The 18,981-nt window shown below is 47.8% G+C and overlaps 1 protein-coding gene across 4 annotated transcripts in view; it reads right to left on the bottom strand.

The window, feature by feature from the left end:
• ESRRB (estrogen related receptor beta) overlaps positions 1-18,981 on the bottom strand; it is a 139,766-nt gene that overhangs the window by 18,490 nt on the left and 102,295 nt on the right. For all 4 annotated transcript variants that reach the window (XM_009280727.2, XM_009280726.2, XM_009280728.2 and 1 more), the window contains 2 exons: positions 15,821-15,937; positions 98-208 (listed from right to left, as the gene is read on the bottom strand). In XM_009280727.2, the coding sequence (XP_009279002.1) occupies positions 98-208; positions 15,821-15,937 (228 nt within the window). The remainder of the gene's footprint in view (positions 1-97; positions 209-15,820; positions 15,938-18,981) is intronic.

Below are 18,981 nucleotides of genomic sequence, written 5' to 3'. Positions count from 1 at the left end.
ATCAGAAGTGACAACTGCTCCATTGTACATTTTGGGAGACCAATAAAAAGAAACACAGTGGTTGCTCAGAGGACCACAATTCAAGACCAATACGTACGTGGCTTTTTAGCTGGGGGAGGGATCTGTAGGCTCAGGTAAGTGCTACTCTCAGAATCCAGTCTCCTTTTGTATTTCTGGCGGCCTCCACGGACTCGATCCAGACGAACACCTGCAGGTAAAACAAGATAAATCCTCATGATTCCTTAGTGCCACAGGGAACCTTGACATGCAGATGCTAAAATTTGCTAAGTGAGACGTTCCTCACACTCCAGGGAGTTTCCCTCTCCCAAACACTTGAGATCTCAGCTGAACCCAGCAATCCCAATAATACCAGCTAGACTGCCTCCAGCTCTAACCGTGCTGCTGTGAGCTTTACTTTTATTCAAAACATTAATGAAGACAGAAATTAACCCATTCAAACTCTTGAATCACCATCAATCTGATGGGCAAATGAAAAGCTTCAGACCTCAATGCCCTCTAGATGATCTTGCTTTTAAAAAGGAAGACTTTAAATGTCAATCAAACCTGCAGTTATAAAAATAAGCTTTTAGATTGTTCTTAAAAATGAGAAGTTAAATGTTCTGTGACCTCTCACTGTTTATATTTGAAAAAAGTGACCTATAGCAAATAGATTATGGACTATGAATTCAACAAAGATGTTTCAGCCTTGATCAAGTAAGGCAACTGTAATAAAAGTAGAACCCAAATAAATAGAAACAACCTCTACTACAATAAAGCAATGATAAAGCTGAAGTAGGGAGACACTGAAGAATTTGTTGCAGCTCTTTCAAAATACAGTGACTCAAACTGCAAATAGCACATTGAAAACAGTTCCCAGTGACTGGGAAACACCAATGACTGTCACCATGCAAAAAACCATAGCAGCATCAATACACCAGGAACAGCAGCTGAACTGCTGTGTCACTACAAAATACAATGTTAAAAACAAATCGTGAAAAAAGCCATAGATATTTGTCCAATTGTCAGTTATTTCTGGCCAGCCATATCATCTCTGGTAAGCAGTTCTTGTGAAATTGGAGTAATTCAGTCTTGCTGGGAGAAACAGCTATTGCCAAAAAAAAATCTTTCAAGGTAAATGTAGGAGCATTCAAATAGAATAAAAATTTGAATTTACACTATACAAGTACTTCCTTAGAAACACACAGGAGTTTATCTAGTCTGATCACAGGAACCAATTATGCGATACACTTACTAATCACATCAAGCCATTAATATTTTGCAATCAATCCACTGCATAAACACAAACATCTAAAAGCAAACACTCCAAATCAGTTTTGAAGTGATGCTTTTTGAACAACTTGTACACCTGAAAAAACGTGCAGTCTGCTGACAAATATTCTACCCCAGAAAGAGGCACATGTCTGTCACTTACATTGTGCGTTTCAATGCCACATTTGCTTACTATGTCATGGAAAAGAGAAAGCTTTTACTGTAATGCTCACACCAGCCCCACTTGCACCACATGAAACCGTTAATTGCCACGACATCTTGGTCCTGATACTCTTCACAGCTGGAGCACCCAAACCAGCTTGACTGACAGACAGTACCAACAGCCCCGCAACAGCAAAGAATAACCAACACCAATCAGGCCAACAGCACTCAGTTATACAGTCTGACAGCAAGATCTCTCTGGCAGTAGCAACACCCACATGGAGGTCTAGGTGGCATTACCTGTGTGTGGGGACAGAGGCTCATAGGCATGATGTTATTAATGCTATATAGCTGCTTCCTTTTAAGAGTCCTGCTGCTCCCATTGAGCAGGAGAAGCAGGAATGAGCAGGCCTGGAGCTTTCCAGAGCAAAGGAACTGGTGCTGCAAGTGGCTGCTATGGGAGGATGGCAGATATTGGAAGATGGAGAGAAAGACATGAAGCCAAAGGTAAACTCAGATCAAACTGCATAGTTTCCTTCCCCTGCCCCATTTCCTATTTCTGACTCTGTGTGGAGAATTCACTGATATCCCTAAGCATTTCTCCTTTCTCCTCCATTACATGGTACTGTTTCTGAAAATGTTGCCCATCATTGCTTCTTTTACCTCCAGCAGCAGGTAGTCTGTGGGCAAGACTTCTTCCTGGGAGTCCCAACACATTCCAGACAGCGATTTCAGAAAGGGCAGCCAGGAAGTCCCAAACCTGAGATTATCTAGGGAGATCCCTGAGGAACAGCACTAATAAAGTTCTGGATGAAGCAGGAAACTTTCATTTCCATCCATGATTTCTTTCCCTCTATAAATGTGCCCTGGTTTCCTAAGAAAGAAGACCTCTATTCCATGCTCTGCTGAATGAATGACACCTACCTATAAGGCAGGAGAGGAGGGAGAGACACAAATTTCAGGAACTGCCAGTAAACCAAGTAACCAGGTGTGAAAACTGAAAGGGTCAGGAATACACTGTTCAAAGATTATGGAGGAATCCAGAACAGGCTGCAGGACTTCAGACCTGAATTACAGCTCCCCAGGACCCTCACAGAAAAAGGGTCACAGGGGGGTCCACTCCCTCACGCCAGTGGGCAGGGTATCACTGTTGCAGGGAGACACCATTCTTAGCCCAGGAGAAACCAACACACAGCCCTCCAGGATGCTTTCGCCGTGCAGTTTGATAAGCAGCAGGGAGGGGGGACTGGGGGAGTAGGGAGGAAATGAGGGAAGGAGCTCGTTTCCTTCTCCCAAGGAGAAGCATGCCATCCTCCAGTGCTTGGCAGAGGGATGGCTGCACAGGTTGCAGCAGTATTAGGGACCCTCAATCAGATTATAAGGACACAAAGGACTTAAGTGCATTAAAAAAAGATAAGAGAGACACAGAGAGATTTACCCTCCATCCCTCCTTCCCTCACTGAGCAGATAGAGGTCTGTTTGCCCAAGGACTTTGGCTTGTTAATTTTGAACAAGTGTTTGTCCTCCTCTTGTTCCCCATCCTGCGTGACACTCCTTGAGGCAAATGTTTTCAATCAGCATTTGCAGAGCCACTATTCTACTCTGTCGTCATCGCTCCAGCCGCAGAGCTGGTGAATAGGCTGACCCCTACGTAGCGCATCCCAGCGCCAGTTGCTGAGTGCAGTGACCTGCAGGTGCTACAGCAAACAAAAGCATTTCAACCCCTGAGTCCCTGACTGTGACACTCCAGACATAAGCATCATGGCAAAATCCCTTCCCCAAAGATCTGACAGCCTAAGGGGTCATAGCTAGATGGAAGGAAAGGGCATAGCCAAAAATCAGGACCTGGTACTAAGCTGTGGTATTCAGGTGGCCGTTCTACTTTGATTTCCTCGGTGGCTGATTTTAAGATAGGCAGGCTGGTTACAATGCAGCTCTGAGAGGGACACTAAAGGACATTAAAATGGAGTGGGGAAGTGCAGTGGGTGAGCTCAGAGAAGCAGCATGAAGGAAAGCACTGAGCAGAGAAGAAATGGAGGGGGATGTAAACTGAGATATGAATGGAAGTGAGAGAGTATGAGGAGAAGGGAGATGGCTGGAGCAAGGCTGAGCGGTACATACACTGTAACCCCAAGGGCAGATTTGACACCAAACATGCAGCCATCTGAGCTTTAACTGCAAGGTGCAGCAGCCACTTACGAGACACAGCTGGTCTGTACTGAAGACTCTTACATAGGATTTGGTGCCACAGCCTGACAACAAGACAGCAGCAAGAGAAAGTAGTTGCCTTCCAGCTCCTGCACAAACCCATTTCTCACATGGATCCCAACTGGCCAGTTCCCAGGAGAGAAGGTACTCATCCTGCAAAACTGTCACCACCATAGGCACTCCTGCATGCCCCTTCTTGGCAGTATCAGCAAGAAGGGGCTGCTAGAGCAACAAAGAAGGAAGGGCTCACATACACAATGTGAGATGCAATAGTACAGGGCAAAGTTTGGGAAGTACCACCCCTTGATAACCTACCTTTCTGGCAGCTGCTTCTTCACAAACGAAGGCTATCTGTGCTGGAAACATCCCCTCTCCTCCCACTCCCTTGTGTTGCAAGAAGTGCTGCTGTTCATTTAATCTTGTTACGTTTTGAGGGACCCTGCCTAAGAGTCCTGCCACCCCGTCTGACCTAGATGTGGAGCTGACCCCGGTGTCCACCACAGGGACTGAGTCCCAGCTCACCGGCAGCATGCTCTCAGCTCCCCAGCCTGCCTGAGCCCCCTCTGACCTTGCAGGGAGGAGGGCAAGGCCAGGACTTCTGCAGGACTTTTCGGCTCAGCATGCTGCCTGGGGTAGGGATGTCAGTTTTCTAAGTGTCCTGTGGGTGCCACTCGTGTTCCAAGTGCTCTTGCAGAGATGTCTGTGCCAGCACCAAGCTTCTGCAGTGGGAGAGCTGATCTGCTGATCTGTTCAAGCTCCCTGCATTTCTCTGACATGCCCCTTGGAGAGACGTCTGCCTGACAACTTTGGGATCAGATGTCCCCTTGCTGACTTGATAACATCAGGCTTTGGGGTTTTTTTCTTAATGGAAGTAAAATAATTCCAGCTTTTTTTAAAAGCTGGACCCAGGCCGAGTCTGTCGGAAGTAAAAATAGCCGAGTATGCAGAGGCGACAGCACACAGAGTCAGGTTTAGTTTCTCTTTTATTTTCTGGGGACTAAAAATACTCTTAAAAGCTCTGTGAAGCTAAGCTCTGGCCAGTGGAAAATGCAGTCTAGGCCCAATATCAGCTGTCGCGTCAAATTACTAGCCTCACCTCACTTTCCATCGAGTCCTATCACATGCCTATGAATTGATAGGAACAGAAAGATCTATCTTGCCAAAAGAGCCAATGGAGGAGCCAAGCTACAGGGTTTGCACGGTACAATATGTGTCTAAACCAAGAAGGACACAACCAAAGGGAACACAGGGCAAGTGCTGGCCAGGGAGCAATGCCCACGGGGCTGCTTTTGCTGAGCTTCCCCGATACACCGGCCAGGTCCTGTGCCTGGTGCCCACCTAATCCTTGAGCTGCAGTTTCTGCATCAATGCAGCCTGCTTGTTCTCCCAGGGTCTGAGCTGGGGTTGTGCTCTGCAGCTAACAGAGACGCCCCTGTCCCCAGGAGCTGCAGTCCAAAGTACATGGATTGGCACTGCCCAAGGAAGCTGGAAGGCGTAGGCTAAGAGCAGAGAAGAAAGAAAGGGGAGAAGGACTGTGCCCAAGGTGTCTACTACAGAATTTCCCTCCCTCTTTTTGCTCTGAACTTCAAGAGAGACAACAGGATGTGCTGACGGGATGAGTGAGCCAGGAGGAGGCCTATCAAGGAAACAGAGAGCAGCAATGACCATAAAATTTAGGCTTGCCAAGATGGGGAAAGAAATAGACTACAGGGAAAGGCATCTCTGTCCAATGAGAGTGGAGAGGCTGCAACCTGACTAGGCTCTCCTTTGTTACTCTGAGATTCCAGCATGGGAAGGGGAAAACACCCCTTTATACCATTAAGCTGTTCTACTGCTGCAAAAAGAGGCCAGCCCCTGGAAAATCTCCTGGTAGATGGCTGGTGCAATTACCCACCTCATTTGAAACATAGGGAAGTGACTTGAGGGTGGCAGGTCAGCATGGCCAGAAAAACCCATCGATTAGCACGGTGCAGGTCAGCAAGCCTAAGAGTGACACTTGCAATGGGAGGGTGGGGAACTAGCCTGGGGAGGGAGGCAGTGGAGTTGAAAAATCCATCTCCTGTGTTACAAGGGCCTACAGAGAGATTAGATCAGTTCAAGCAGGATGTTGCAGCCTGCTCCACCTTTGATGTTTTCAGGGATATGTTAGTCGGGTAGGAAAGCTCCTTTGCTGTCTGTCTGGCTAAAGAGTCCCTGTACTCAGAGAGACAGGTTAGTTCTGTGATGCCTGATGATACCTGGTACCAGAGGCTGTCACATGCCTTGGAGCAGTGACACAAGGCGTCCTTGCTCCTGACACACAGAAACACAAGCAGCATGTCCCAGGTGGTTGGTTCAAAGCATACAGGATCTGGCGTAACTCACACAGCTTGTAAACCAACCCTTCTCCTCCACCAATGCCAGCTGCATGGCTGCCAGCTCTGCAGAGGTGTCTCTGCAGCACTAGCCATTGTTGTCTCTCAAATGTACAGCTTCATTCCCGTGCTAAGCCCCTCTCACCTCGCCCCCCAATCATCCTGGAAAGTCAGGAGTTAACAAGGGCTTCAAGGGCAGATAGGAATAAAGAATACCTTGTTCAGCTCTCTGTAATAACCCCCACACCCACACACTCACCCTGTGTTCGTGGTCCATGCAAATTTTCTCCTTTGATTGCTTCCCTTCCCAACCCTCTAAACAGTCTGAAGCAGGACAGCAGGTCTATTGGCCATGTCACCCATGGCAGCAATGCCTGCATAGCAGCAGGCTGAAGGGCACTGTGTGAAAGGAACAGATTCAGGCATGTGCCTGCCAGGAAAAGACCAAGGATGCCTTTCACAAGAGGATCTAAAAGATGACAAAGCCCCAGCCCCACTGACTTTCCAAGAGGTAGTGCTCAGAGCTAAATCCCCAAAGGGGTGTTTGCTGCCTAGAGGAACCTGCAGCCCTGGGTGTGATTTAACTCACCTTATTTTAGACTTTGATAGCTCCCTTTGATAGGCACCTCCACATTCATCTCACCAGCCAGACACTTACCTGAGGAGGAGTGATGACAGATACTTCTCTCCATTGACTACCAAGGGAACCCCTGCAGGTCAAACCAATGCTTTCTCTAGCCCAGTTTTCTGCCTCAGTCTATTTAGGTAGAGCTTATGAGCCTTTTGGAACAGGTAGAGGAGCATAAGCATGGAGCAAGAACCAAATTTTTAGAAACGTGACACAATAGAGAGGCCCCCACCACTGCAGGGAGAGAGGCCTGCTTGTGACTGAGATCCACAGAGGTGACGGAGTTAGACCCACCAACACAGCATGCTGCTGCTTTGGCCAACCTCTCAGAGCAACTCTGCTTGGGCCTTGCAGCCTTGAAGTCTCTCCTGAAGTCCTCACCTCAGCAGTGGCTTTTCCAACACTAAGAACTAGTGTACACTTATAATTTAATTCTTAAATTAGAACAGCTGTGCCAGGCCATTCTGAGTAAAGACCCTCTCAGGATACCCTGCAGCCCAAGGGCTGGCACAGTCTTTGAAGGTGGGTCAGGGAAGGGATTGAGAATCTTGGCAGAGCTGAGTCACTGGTGAACGTAGGTCACCAGAGGCTGTGAAAATGTCGATGCACAGGCCTTAAATTACCGTAGAGCAGTGGGACATAGATTCAGTCCCACCCCACTCTTGCTCACGTCAGAGGATCTTACCTACTGTGTTGTCAGAACTGCCTAAAAGCTTGTAGCACAATGGTTGGGGTCTAAACATCCCTGGGTGGTTGCAGCTTTTATCAGCTTCCTCTTCTCTGTATGTGTTATAAGAACACTAAGCACAATTTCTGGTGACAGAATGCACAAAGTGTTTATCATAAACCTGTGTAGAGGTGATGCCTCTCTGAATCCATACAGATGTACATCAATGGAGCCTGGACTTCATGTTTGATAGAATGGAGATTTAGTTAGGTATGGCAAGAACCTAGGCAGATTAATAATTCAAAATAAATGGGAGGAACCAAACTAAGCAGATTCATAATCCATTGGATATGGCAGAAGGTGTGTGTGGGGGTCCTGGATGCACCACTCTTACGGCCAGAAAACAGATACCAAGTGCCATCAGCCCAATGTGCAATTTGCAGACAGCCTATCCACTGGAAGCCTCCTCTTAGGAGAATTACCATCGCCCTGCCAAAGGCAGCACATGCATTGTGTCACGCCATCACCCAGCCCAGCTCCAGCCGCATCGCAAATGCTCAATTCATGCCTTGGAAAATAGTTGGGTGTGGATGATATAGACATCAAGATGCCACGTACTGCACCTGGAGATCCTGTTTCAAAGGACAGGGGGTTGCCTGTCTGTTTTTAAACACAGGGGTATTTTAGAGAAAGAAAAATCATTTTTCATTCTCTTTTTTCATTTGGGTGCCTCCACTAGTGATATTTCTGGCACCGGCTGGAGGCAGAATACTCTATAAATACAAAGCCATTAAATCGCATGCAGCAGCAACCTGATCGGGGCTGCCTTTTAATTTCCTGACATGAGCTGGCCACTAACCCAATTACCCAGAATCCCCGGAGGAGCCCTCATCCTTCCCAGGAAGCACAAAGCAAGAACCCGAGCATATTGCAGGGATGTCAGCTGAGCTTTCACTGAAATCAAATATCTTTTTGAGAACACATGGTCTGGAAGCAGGGATGGGGGCAGGAGGGAGAGGGGAGAGGTTGCTGGAAACACTGTTCCATTGAGAGATTCTTTCACTTGAAAACAGAAATGAAACACCCTCTATTTGGTTATGTTGCTGAAAAGGAGCTCTGCTGTTGATTCAGTTATCTGGATTTTAGTGAAGGATGAAGGCAAAGTTACTAAGTGGAAGTGGTTTGAGATTGCCAGTGCTTGGAATCCCTTGTTTAGATACATGACTGCACCCAATTTATAACATCACAGAGCCAGGCCTGCCCAGGGTGACACATTTGTTTCCTTGGGAAACATTTAGGACACCAGCCACTGGCTGCAGCTGGTAAGGGAAACAGCAGAGTTAGGAGTAAACACTAGGAAAATTCCACTGGCTACAGGGTTTCCTAATCAGCCAGGGTCTTGAACAGGAGGAGCATGGATTTAAGAGACAGCCACTTCTGAAATCTGGAGATTACAGACTCACCATCTCTGAGGTGGGGACCACCTCCAACATTCACAGAGATGCAGGCGCTTAGGCAGCACAAGGGTTATCAGGTTGTTGCAAGTTCCTGGGAGGCAGGGTATTCCCAAAGACACTGGGGACAGGAGGGAAAGGGGAACAATTAAGAGGAAGATGAGATGAATGAACTTTGTGGCTCTCCTCTGTTCACTTCTCATTCATATTTCACTACCTGGCCCTGTGGTGTCAGTATCCGCACATTCCAGCAATTACTGCATCAGAAATCAGATTAGACAGATAGGAGTCCAAGAGCTTGGGGGATTTGTAACAAAGAATTTGGGTGCCCTATTGTATTTTAACATGTTCTCTAGCATTTCTTATGGAAATGCATTAGGAGCAAAGGAGCAAAGCCTGGGAAAGGAATGGTTGTACCTGGGATTACTGCACCACAGCAGAAACAGAGTCACGTAGATAAAATAAATCATATGCCTTTCCTGGATAATTGCCTAACCTCTCTCTTGCTGTTAAAGAGCCTCCCTTTTCTGCATCCACATCAAGACTATCTTCCTCTGCCTTTCTTCGTTGCATTTGTAGACTTCACCCTCACCACATGAGAAATAGCTGCTGGGTGACTCCTCAGAGCCAGGAGGCTAGGCCAGAGGACAACTTGCCTTCAAAGACATTCAGAGTGGGGCAAAGCACCTCATATGGGGCAGGTTTCCTATCCTGGAAATTCCCACTCCTGCTTTTATCACAAGAAACACATGTAGATCTGGGGGACTCCAGAAATATCCTCTACTTTCTGAAATAAGGTATACCTGGTCTACCACAGGACACATCCCCAGTGCCCTTTCAGTCTTTGCCCTCTTTCTTGGAAGCCAAGCAGTGATGTCTGCAAGAAACTGGACAGAAGCCACTCACACATCTCAGAAAGTTACTCTTAGGCCTCAGTCATGAGCAGGATGCTGAGGAGACAAGTCTCAGCACTGGCAGGGAGCAGAAGACAACCAATCTTCAGCAACATAATACATATTATGCCTATTAAGAAGGAAAACAAGACTCAACAGCTGGTGGAATAATGGATGACATCTCAATGCCTGGACGATATTTTTTAGGCAGTTCTTTTCTTAGCTGTTTGGTTTGTCACTGTCTGATGTGACACATGATTGCACACGCATGCACTTCATGAAGGCATTAGTGACCCAGCTTTGCTTCCTTTTCAGAACTGTTTAGGCTCCATCTGGGTCTCTGCAGATGTGCCAGCACAGAACAGGGAACAGAACAGGGAACAGAACAGGGAACAGAACAGGGAACAACACAGCTTTAGAAACAATACAAGTGGGAATCCATTGAAGAAAAAATTCTGCAGAGCTTCCACAACAGTAAAGGACCAAATGCCCAGACAACAGCCAGTCTGCTCCATTTGGTATGGTATGGTTTGGTATGTCCAGTAGTGCCTCTTCTCCGCTTGCCTGTCTGTCATTTCCACCCAAAGACGAGTTCTGTAATGAGAGGCCTTGATGCCCCATCGCACCTCACCTGTTATCCCCATCCCTCTTCCCACAATCTCAGAATATTTCCCTTTCATGAACTGACTGTACTGGGTTTACACATGGCAAGGTTTTGGTAGCGGGAGGCTGCAGGGGTGGCTTCTGTGAGAAGACACCAGAAGCTGCCCCCATGTCAGACAGAGCCAGCTCCAGACAGCTCCAAAACAGACCCACCGCTGGCCAAAGCTGTGCCCATCAGCGATGCTGGTGGTGCCTCTGTGATAACATATTCAATAAAGGGTAAAAAATGCTGTGCAGCAGCTGTGAGAGAGGAGTGAGAAAATGAGAGAGAAACAGCCCTGCAGATACCAAGGTCAGAGAAGAAGGAGGGGAGGAGGTGCTCCAGGTGCACCCAAGCAGAGATTCCCCTGAAGCCTGTGGAGAAGACCATGGTGAAGCAAATTGTCCCCCAGCAGCCCATGGAGGACCACAGCAGTGCACATAGCCACCCTACAGCCCGTGAAGGACCCCACACTGGAGCAGGTGAACATGCCCTGAAGGAAGCTGCAGCCTATGGAAAGCCCATGCTGGAGCAGGCTCTTGGTAGGAGCTGCAGCCTGTGGAGAGGAGCCCATGTGGGAGCAGGTTTTCTGTCAGGAACTGTGACCTGTGGGGGACCCACACTGGAGCAGTCTGTTACTGAAGGACTATACCCTGTGGAAAGGACCCATGCTGGAGCAGTTCTTGAAGAACTGCAGTCTATGGGAAGGACTCACGTTGGAGAAGTTCATGAAGGACTGTATCCCATGGGAGGGACCCCATGCTGGAGCAGGGGAACAGCGTGAGGATGAAAGAGCAGCAGAGACAGTGTTATGAACTGACCACAAACCCCCAGTCCCTATCCACCTGTGCTGCTCAGGGGGGGAGGAGGTAGATGTCATGAGTGAGTTGAGCCTGGGAAGAAGCAGAAGTGGGAGAAAAGTGGGTTTAGTTTTGGTTTTATTTCTCAATATCCTACTCTCTTATTAACTGGCAAGAAATTGAATTAATTTTCCCCAAGTCAAGTTTTGCCCGTGACAGTAATTGCTGAGCGATCTCCCTGTTTTTATCTTGACCCACGAGCTTTTTCATCATATTTTCTCCCCCTGTTCTGCTGAGGAAGGGGAGTGAGAGAGCAACTTAGTGGGCACCTGGTGGCCAGCCAAGGTCAACTCACCACACTGACACACAGAGAAGGACTGACATCACTGTCCTCATCACGGTGCTGTTCTGCAAGGTGACACACAGGACTGTGACTTCAGAGAGACAGCAGAGGTGTGGAGGGCAAGGCTGTGAGGTCATGTTTAACCAGCCAATGTCCAAAATCAAACCTCTGAGCCCACTTACACAAGCCATGTGTCATCTGAAATTACATCTACCTCTTGAAGACAAACAAATTGCTGTAGAACAGAAAGGCTATGGGTGGCTAGAGCGTGAATGGCAAGGGTATATTCTCCCCAAAAGTGACAAGGTATATTGAGGTTTTAAAAGAGACCTGCCAAACCACTGAACTTTCTCTATCCATCATTCTAGAGAGCCAGAGAAATCTAGATCTACTTTGCAGAGCCCAGAGCTAAAGAGCTACACTTTGGTCATTGTGAGCACAAACCACATCGTGCTGGGAGCAAAGAGAGGCAATGGGGTGGCCAAAGACAGGGATGCCCAGCTCTGAACAATGCCTCTCCTCTGCAAGTTGCAGGGCATGCTTTCCTTCACTGGCCATCCCCACTGGCCAGGCATATATGTAGATATCATCTTCTCCATTTGGGGACAGCAGTATCCCAGGTTGCTCAGGTTTCCCTGATTTTTGCAGAGCAGGGGGGCATGCACTTCTGCTGGATGAAGCTGTGAAGATGCCCCATCCCCCGCTGCCTGCAGGCTGGTGCTTCAGCAAGGCCAAGAGCAGCAGAGCACAAGTTTTCTGGGGACGGTGCCTCTCCACAGGGGCACTGGGACTGGAGTCCGCTGGAATCCTGGACTCCAGATTCAGCAGCTTCCTATCTGAGCCTGCTAGTGAGGGGCTAATTAATGCTCTCTGGGGGCGCACTGCAGATGGAAGGGGAAAGTGAGAGACAGGCAGCCAGACAGGCCAACACTTCAGACATCTGAGCCAGTTGGGCTCCGTGGGCAGAGCTTTCTGCCTGCCGCTTTCCCCAGCAAGTCTCGCCTGCTCTGCAGCGTCACGCCAGGAGAACCTGAGACAGCAAAGCTCTGGTGTCCGTGCAGTTCCCTCGCTGCAATGCATTGATCGGAGCTCTCTTAAAGAAAGTGGCCTGGATATCTGAGACACCTATTGATTGCTCCATCGGCTCTCTTCCTGCCCTGATCCTCATTCACTCGGCACTGCCTGAATAACCTGCACTTCTATGTTAGGGGCAGTCTCCCCAGATCTTAAAGGGCTACATTCACAGCTGTTTGCCTCGCTGCAGCCCATGTAGGGAGGAGAGAAGGTGTCTGGTGACCCTCATAGGCACTCCACAAAGCGAGGGCCTAAGTCTCTCCTGCAGCATCAAGCTGAGCATTTCAAGCATAAGGCAGAAGCTTGAAGTCATGCTTACCTGTTTTTGCCAGCTTTGAATACTGGTGCCTTCTGCCCGAAGAACAGGCTCACACCACACGCCCAGTGGGCAGGAGGTGGTATATACATCATGTATGACAACAAGAACCAGGAAAATCTTTCCTCCCTTAATAAGAAGAAATCATGAAGCCCTTAATTAGGTACTAATGGAATATCATACTCTTCTTCAGAGGAAGGACAGTTTCTTTACCCAGAAATGTCCCCACTAAGTTACCAGCCCAGTGCCACGGACATCAAGGATAAGCCTGTCAAGAGAAGAACTGGTTTCTAGATCTCGCCTTTAACCACAAGACTGTTTTTCCCCAAACTCCTGGTAATCAAGCAGGAGAATGAACCTGGCTTAACAACCTTCTGCCATGGATGAACCCAAGGAAGAAGAGAGAGGTACACCAAGGCAAAGTAGGAAGGGGAACTGTTGAAAGGAAAAAAATCATAGCTCAAGTATCAAGACACATCTTGTCCTAATGAGTGCTTGGAGACTGCAGAATAGGCTCTCTGGGGAAACCAAGACATCAGGGATTTTTAAAAACAGTTAAACTACTAGAAATGTACAGCTGGGAACACTCCTGCCCTGGCAGAGAAAAGGGATGGATGAGCTAATAGGATGACAGATCAGAGATGGAAAAGACCAATGGACCTTTTCTAATCCAAAATCCCTTGTCAATTCTGTGTTTTTGAGCAAGTCAAACAATTATGGATTTGTTCTTTCCAGAAACTCCTGGCTCTGTGGAGACCAAAGACTGTAAAACCATTTTTCTCCCTTTTTGGATTTTTGCTTTTAAAGATGCGTATTGATTGAATTCTGTATACTAATACTTTGTGCTTCCACCAGGCTTCACATAAAGTTAACTAATTGGTCCTCACAATCCTTTTGCAAAGCAAAGCAGTATGACCCTTATTTCTCAGCTCGGGAAACTGAGCAAAAGAAAGAGAAAAAAAGATGGCTGCCCAACATCACTTGACCACCCTGTGTTAGGACACAGGAGTCCTATTTGCAGATTGCTAGTGTAGTCTCCTCCGCTCCTCTTGATATTGTCATGTGTTCTTGCATCCCATTACTATCAATAAATCTTTATACTGTATATTCCACAGCTCTAAATATTATGGGCAGGATCACAGATACACTAACATCAATAGCAAACCACCCTTCCCCAGTGGCTTTAATGATGACGAATCAATCCCTATATGAATAACTAAATACACTTCAGCACAAAAGCAGCCTTAGAGTCAAATTTCAGTTTGCCATAAGTAGTATCCCGCGGGGCTCAGGAGTTCAGGCACAGCATGGTGTGAGTGAACCTACATTGCTTTCCAGCCTAACTCTGGTCTGGAAGCAGTTAACTGTTTTCACACAACTTGGAGGCTAAGCCACAAAACCCTTCACAGGACCCTGCTCTGGACTGTGTCGAACTCCCAGAATTGGAAGCAGAGGATGCCCTGGCCACACAGTCAGACACACCAGCGCCAGCTCCTGTGACTCTGCTCCCCCAGCTGCCAGCTCCAAGAGGCTCAACTGCTTGGACACAGGGCAGCACAGACACAGGCAGCCAGTGAGCCTGGACCCATGCTGCTGCTCTGCAGAGTGACTGGAGCCACATGAGGCTTTTAAGGTTGTTTTATGGGATTCATATGAGCAGGCTAGAGCATATTACCAATCTGTGCTCCCACTAAAGCCAATGTCACTAGTGTGGATTGGTGTGTGAGTAAGGGGATATATCCCCTCCCTGAACTACCGCATGCAGAAAAGCAGGTTTCCAGTGGTCCCTCTCTAACTCCAAAAGTAGGTGCCTCCCTCCCAGCAGTGGATCAAGATCCTCCAAGTCTACCACTTCTACACCTAGGTCAGGGAGGGCCAGACTACACAAGTCTGCATCTCCTTCCCTTGGTAACTGGTGTGCTCTAGCAGGAAGATATTTAACCACAGAAACTACACATCCATCAAAGAACAGAACAGGGTTTAACATCTAATCTACATTCTTAACATCACTGGCTGCCTCTCAAGAAATGAGAGAGCCCTAGTGCAAAGCAATACACGCTCAACTGACATCGTACAATTCATCACCAGCTGCTATGATGGTATGACCTGGAAGCAAGCTGCATGCTGGCATCTTGGCTCCAGCATACAGGACTTGCACAGATCACAGCCAGCTGCTGTTCCTTGTGGTTAAACTGAGGGGACCATGCTCTGCCAGGTACAGCAATGCAGAGGATTACATGCAATGCTTCTCCTTCCTTCCCCCTCCTCCCCTCGCTGCCTCTCCCAGAGGGACCCAAGTGAAACAAAGCTTTAAAGTCAATCCATAAGAATGTGTTTAATTGCTACTGAATTCCCTGGGGTTCACCTTGAATGGACAAGGATTGGGGAGGGGGTCAGGGGAGGAAAAGCAGCACAAAAGAGAAGCTGAACACTGCTCAGAGAGCACTGAACAGATCAATAGGCTGAGCACAACGCAGGTTGAGCATGCAGGGCAGGGGACCCACAGCTCCCAGACAAACCTGTGCTACCCACCATCTTCAGAAAGTCTCCTGAGTGGGAATATGGGCAGACCTTCTTTGTACACTGTGCCATAGCTCTGCATTAATTCCATCCTTTCCTTACGAAGCCCAGCCAACCCAGTCATGATCATGCAAGAGCCTCTCCTCACCAACATGACAAAATGACCTGGGGGGCAAGAAGAGCAACACCCTCCAGCCTGGGGTTCCTTTTGGAAAGGAAACAGTCTGGCACAGCCAGTTTCCAGTTATTTGTCAAATTTGCAAGTGCTAGAAGTAATATCCTAGCATGAGGGTGCTGACTAGAACCACTCTCCTCTCTGGACTGCCCTCTTGGTCACTGCCCATCCTGACTCTTTTACAAAGCCTGTAAAAAGATACCTTCGGAAAGCCAGAGAGGGCAAGTGTGTAGTTAGCCTAGGAGATCCTGCAAGGCCTGGAGTCCCAGGTGCTGTTGGGACAGAGAACAATTCTCAGTCTGACTCTGTCTTACCTTCTTTTAGCATCCCCACTTTGAGGCATTTCATGAAGCGACAGGCCTGACAGGACTTGCGCCTCCGTTTCGTGATCTCACATTCATTGGTGGCCGGGCAGCTGTATTCAATATTCCCTGCAATCAAACACAGAGATGGTCACCCAGGAACCGTGTTCTCCCCACTGATCCAGGGACAGGCTGTAGTGCCCAGATATTCCCACCACCATCAGTCTGTATATGCTGTATGATTGCTCACTCATTCGCACGCACACATAACTCTGAGATCACAGCCGGCTGATGACGGCTCTTAGAGAGCCCAGAACTACTTATTAGAACACATTTCAGAAAAAAGCAATACTGCTCTTAAGTACTGGGAGAAACCTGTCCATCCAAGGGGCTGACTGCAATGCTGGGCTTTTAGGCACAATGTGTCCTCCAGGCACGTCAGCATCCCTTGTGCTGCACCCCTTATAACCTGGCCTGCTCCCTGAAGTCCAGGGCTGAGAGTGGGAGCAGTTCAGACATTAGCAGCATTCCCCTTGCTGCCAGTCTTGCTCCATGTCTGTGGGATGGATGTCACCTGTCCTTTCTTGTCTTTCTTGGGGGACCAGGGAGCTCAGAGATGGCATTTCCTCCTTTGCTTCCTCCTGCCAGCTGGCATACTACAGGTGGCAGGGAAGCAGTAGGTCTGGATTGAGAAAGACGGGTAAGATGTCCTGTAAAATGAACACAGGCTCTCTATGCAAATCTTTCCAGTTTTACTTTATTAGTCCTTGTGCACCTGCCTCTCATCCCCCTGCACAGAGCATCAGTATTTCTTTCCACATTTTCCTTTCATTTATGATCACCTCCTAACTCTGCCTCCAAGACAAAACAGGGAAAGAAGAATCCCAAATTTATTTCTGGTCACATCGTATTTTATCATAAGCCAAGAATGTAATGGAAACGTGGATGGGAGGGTCTGATATGAGGATGTAAGTGGAGTTATGCTGGTTCACAGTGTAATGCAACAATTATTTAGCCCTCGAAGACAACAGAAACGGCTGTCTCCATCCTGCCATTCACTTTGGAGGTGATGTTCCTGAAAAGGGCTATTCAATGTTTTCTGTGGAGCAGGACTGGAAATCTAAGCTTGACAGTGATGCATTGACAATGACAATACATTTAAGGCAGTCTAGCTACTGGGTAAATCAGGCAGCTCCAAAAAGGATTTCTGAGCTCTACAGTCAGTTCAGAAGAATGGGAAAAGTTGGTTTTGTGGTTTAGAGCAGGAAATTGAGATTCAAGAGTTCAAAGTTCAATCAGAGCTGTAGGGAGGAGTGTAGGTAAGAGCTGAGAGAACACACAGTATGGACTTCGTATACCATCATATTAGAAGTAGAGCTTACAATTTAGTAGCACGGGGACAGGACTTGATTTTTGTTACTACTTCTGCAATGGATTTCTATGTTCTTGTGCAAGACCCTTCCTTCCTCTAAATAAAGACCAACAATCTGATACATACCAATCTCTGGGGGTGGTGATTAGACCTTGGGGCTAACTAAGCAGTTGGAAAGCCCATTGGGAATCTGAGTGGAAAAACAGAGCACAGATTCAAAAGGAAGAAAGCACCATTTGATTTATCTCACTGTGCTTGGCCCATACTGGGTGAAACCCCAGGAGCAGACAATCCCCAAAGCCTAAAGGTGATCTGCCTGCTAGTTATAAACCTTCTACCTCTTGCCTCTTGTTTTGTTACAAGACTTGCAATTTGCCCCTAAGCTCCAGCCCAGCCACCCCATTCCTCACCATTGCTCATCTGCCCCCAAAATGCAGTCTGTCTGCAGGAGCAGAGTGTGCTGCACAAGTTGCTTCCATTCAGACTGTATTTCGTCATTGTGCAGCACCTGAATTTCAATAGCCAGCAATGTATCAAGGTTCTCAAAGAGCTGGAAATTGAGATTCAGGCTTGATCTCAAGGTAATAAACAAACTCCTGCTCTAGACACAGAGCTCCAGCACATTACAGACCCATGAGTACGGAGGCCCTGACCTCATGATCAGATACTTGCTGTGCCCCACACAGGAAGGAACAGAGCAGGAACAAACCTGGGATAAAACTCAAACACAGTCTCACTTTGGAAGGTTTTACCTTAGTTTCAATGCCCATCTTTCTCACCAAAGCCAGGACCAGAGTTCTGGAGAGATGTAAGATTTCATGTTATGTGGTCCCAAGGCCAAAAAATTTGCCCCCTAACACAGAGACACTACACCAAGGGCACTGAGCCCTTATGGCAGTGGGAGGCAGTGACAGCCCTCATCTGGCAGCTCAAGGTTCCTCTACACTGTGTCAAGCAGATCCCCCAGCTTCCCCATGCCTCCAGCCCACGGACCCCTTGACAAGCAAAGTACTGGAAATGGTCTACAAAACCTACATCACAACTAAATGTGACAATGTCAGAGTAGGTACTGGTTACCATATACACACTGTATGTACAGCTTGAATAAGCAGTTTTCAAAGGCACTTCTGTACTGGGATCACGACCATTAAAGGAGCAGAGCCAGAGGAGGGTGGGCACTGGGCAAGCTCCCCTTCCTGGATGGCGAAGCAGTGGCAACCATATAGTGCAGCAGCCATGTGGTTTGCTGGTAAGCACAGGTGAAAAAACACACCCAGCACTGGTGGGACGTCCCATTCAGCATGCCTTATTGCCTTCACATTGAACACAGGCTCATGTGCCCCTTCCACACGCCGTGCCCAGTCTAAAGGAAGAAAGCACCAGCAGCTGTGTCTTACAGCCCTCTCTACAGTCGCAAATGCTAGAGGTGAGGCCCACTGTACCGTCTTCACACAAGACAATGCTGCCAAAGTAAATGGTGTTTTATATCAGGCCCCAAAACATGCTCTGCGCTGCATGGATTGAGACCTACAGCTGGGGGCAATACCTGTCATTATTGCAGGAAACAGGGACATCACCAGGGAAGGCACAATCAGCATTACCCAAGCAGAACTCGTCCAAGAAAAACTATCGTCTCCAAAACTTTAACAAAGTTCTCTGACTTTTTTTTGTGTGTGTGTCTCAATTTCTTTTATGGGTCCTGGGGCTGGCTGCCAGCACAGTGAGCTGCTCACAGCTCCCTGTAATTTCTGTAAGTGCCCTGTGATAAAGTGATGAGATTAACTCATCAAAATTCCAGCAG

Source organism: Aptenodytes forsteri, unplaced genomic scaffold, assembly GCF_000699145.1.
Source record: "Aptenodytes forsteri isolate BGI_AS27 unplaced genomic scaffold, ASM69914v1 Scaffold193, whole genome shotgun sequence".
In the NCBI taxonomy this organism is placed as follows: domain Eukaryota; kingdom Metazoa; phylum Chordata; class Aves; order Sphenisciformes; family Spheniscidae; genus Aptenodytes; species Aptenodytes forsteri.
The sequence above is the reverse complement of the archived record's forward strand: the minus strand, read 5'-3'. Positions and strand labels throughout refer to the sequence as shown.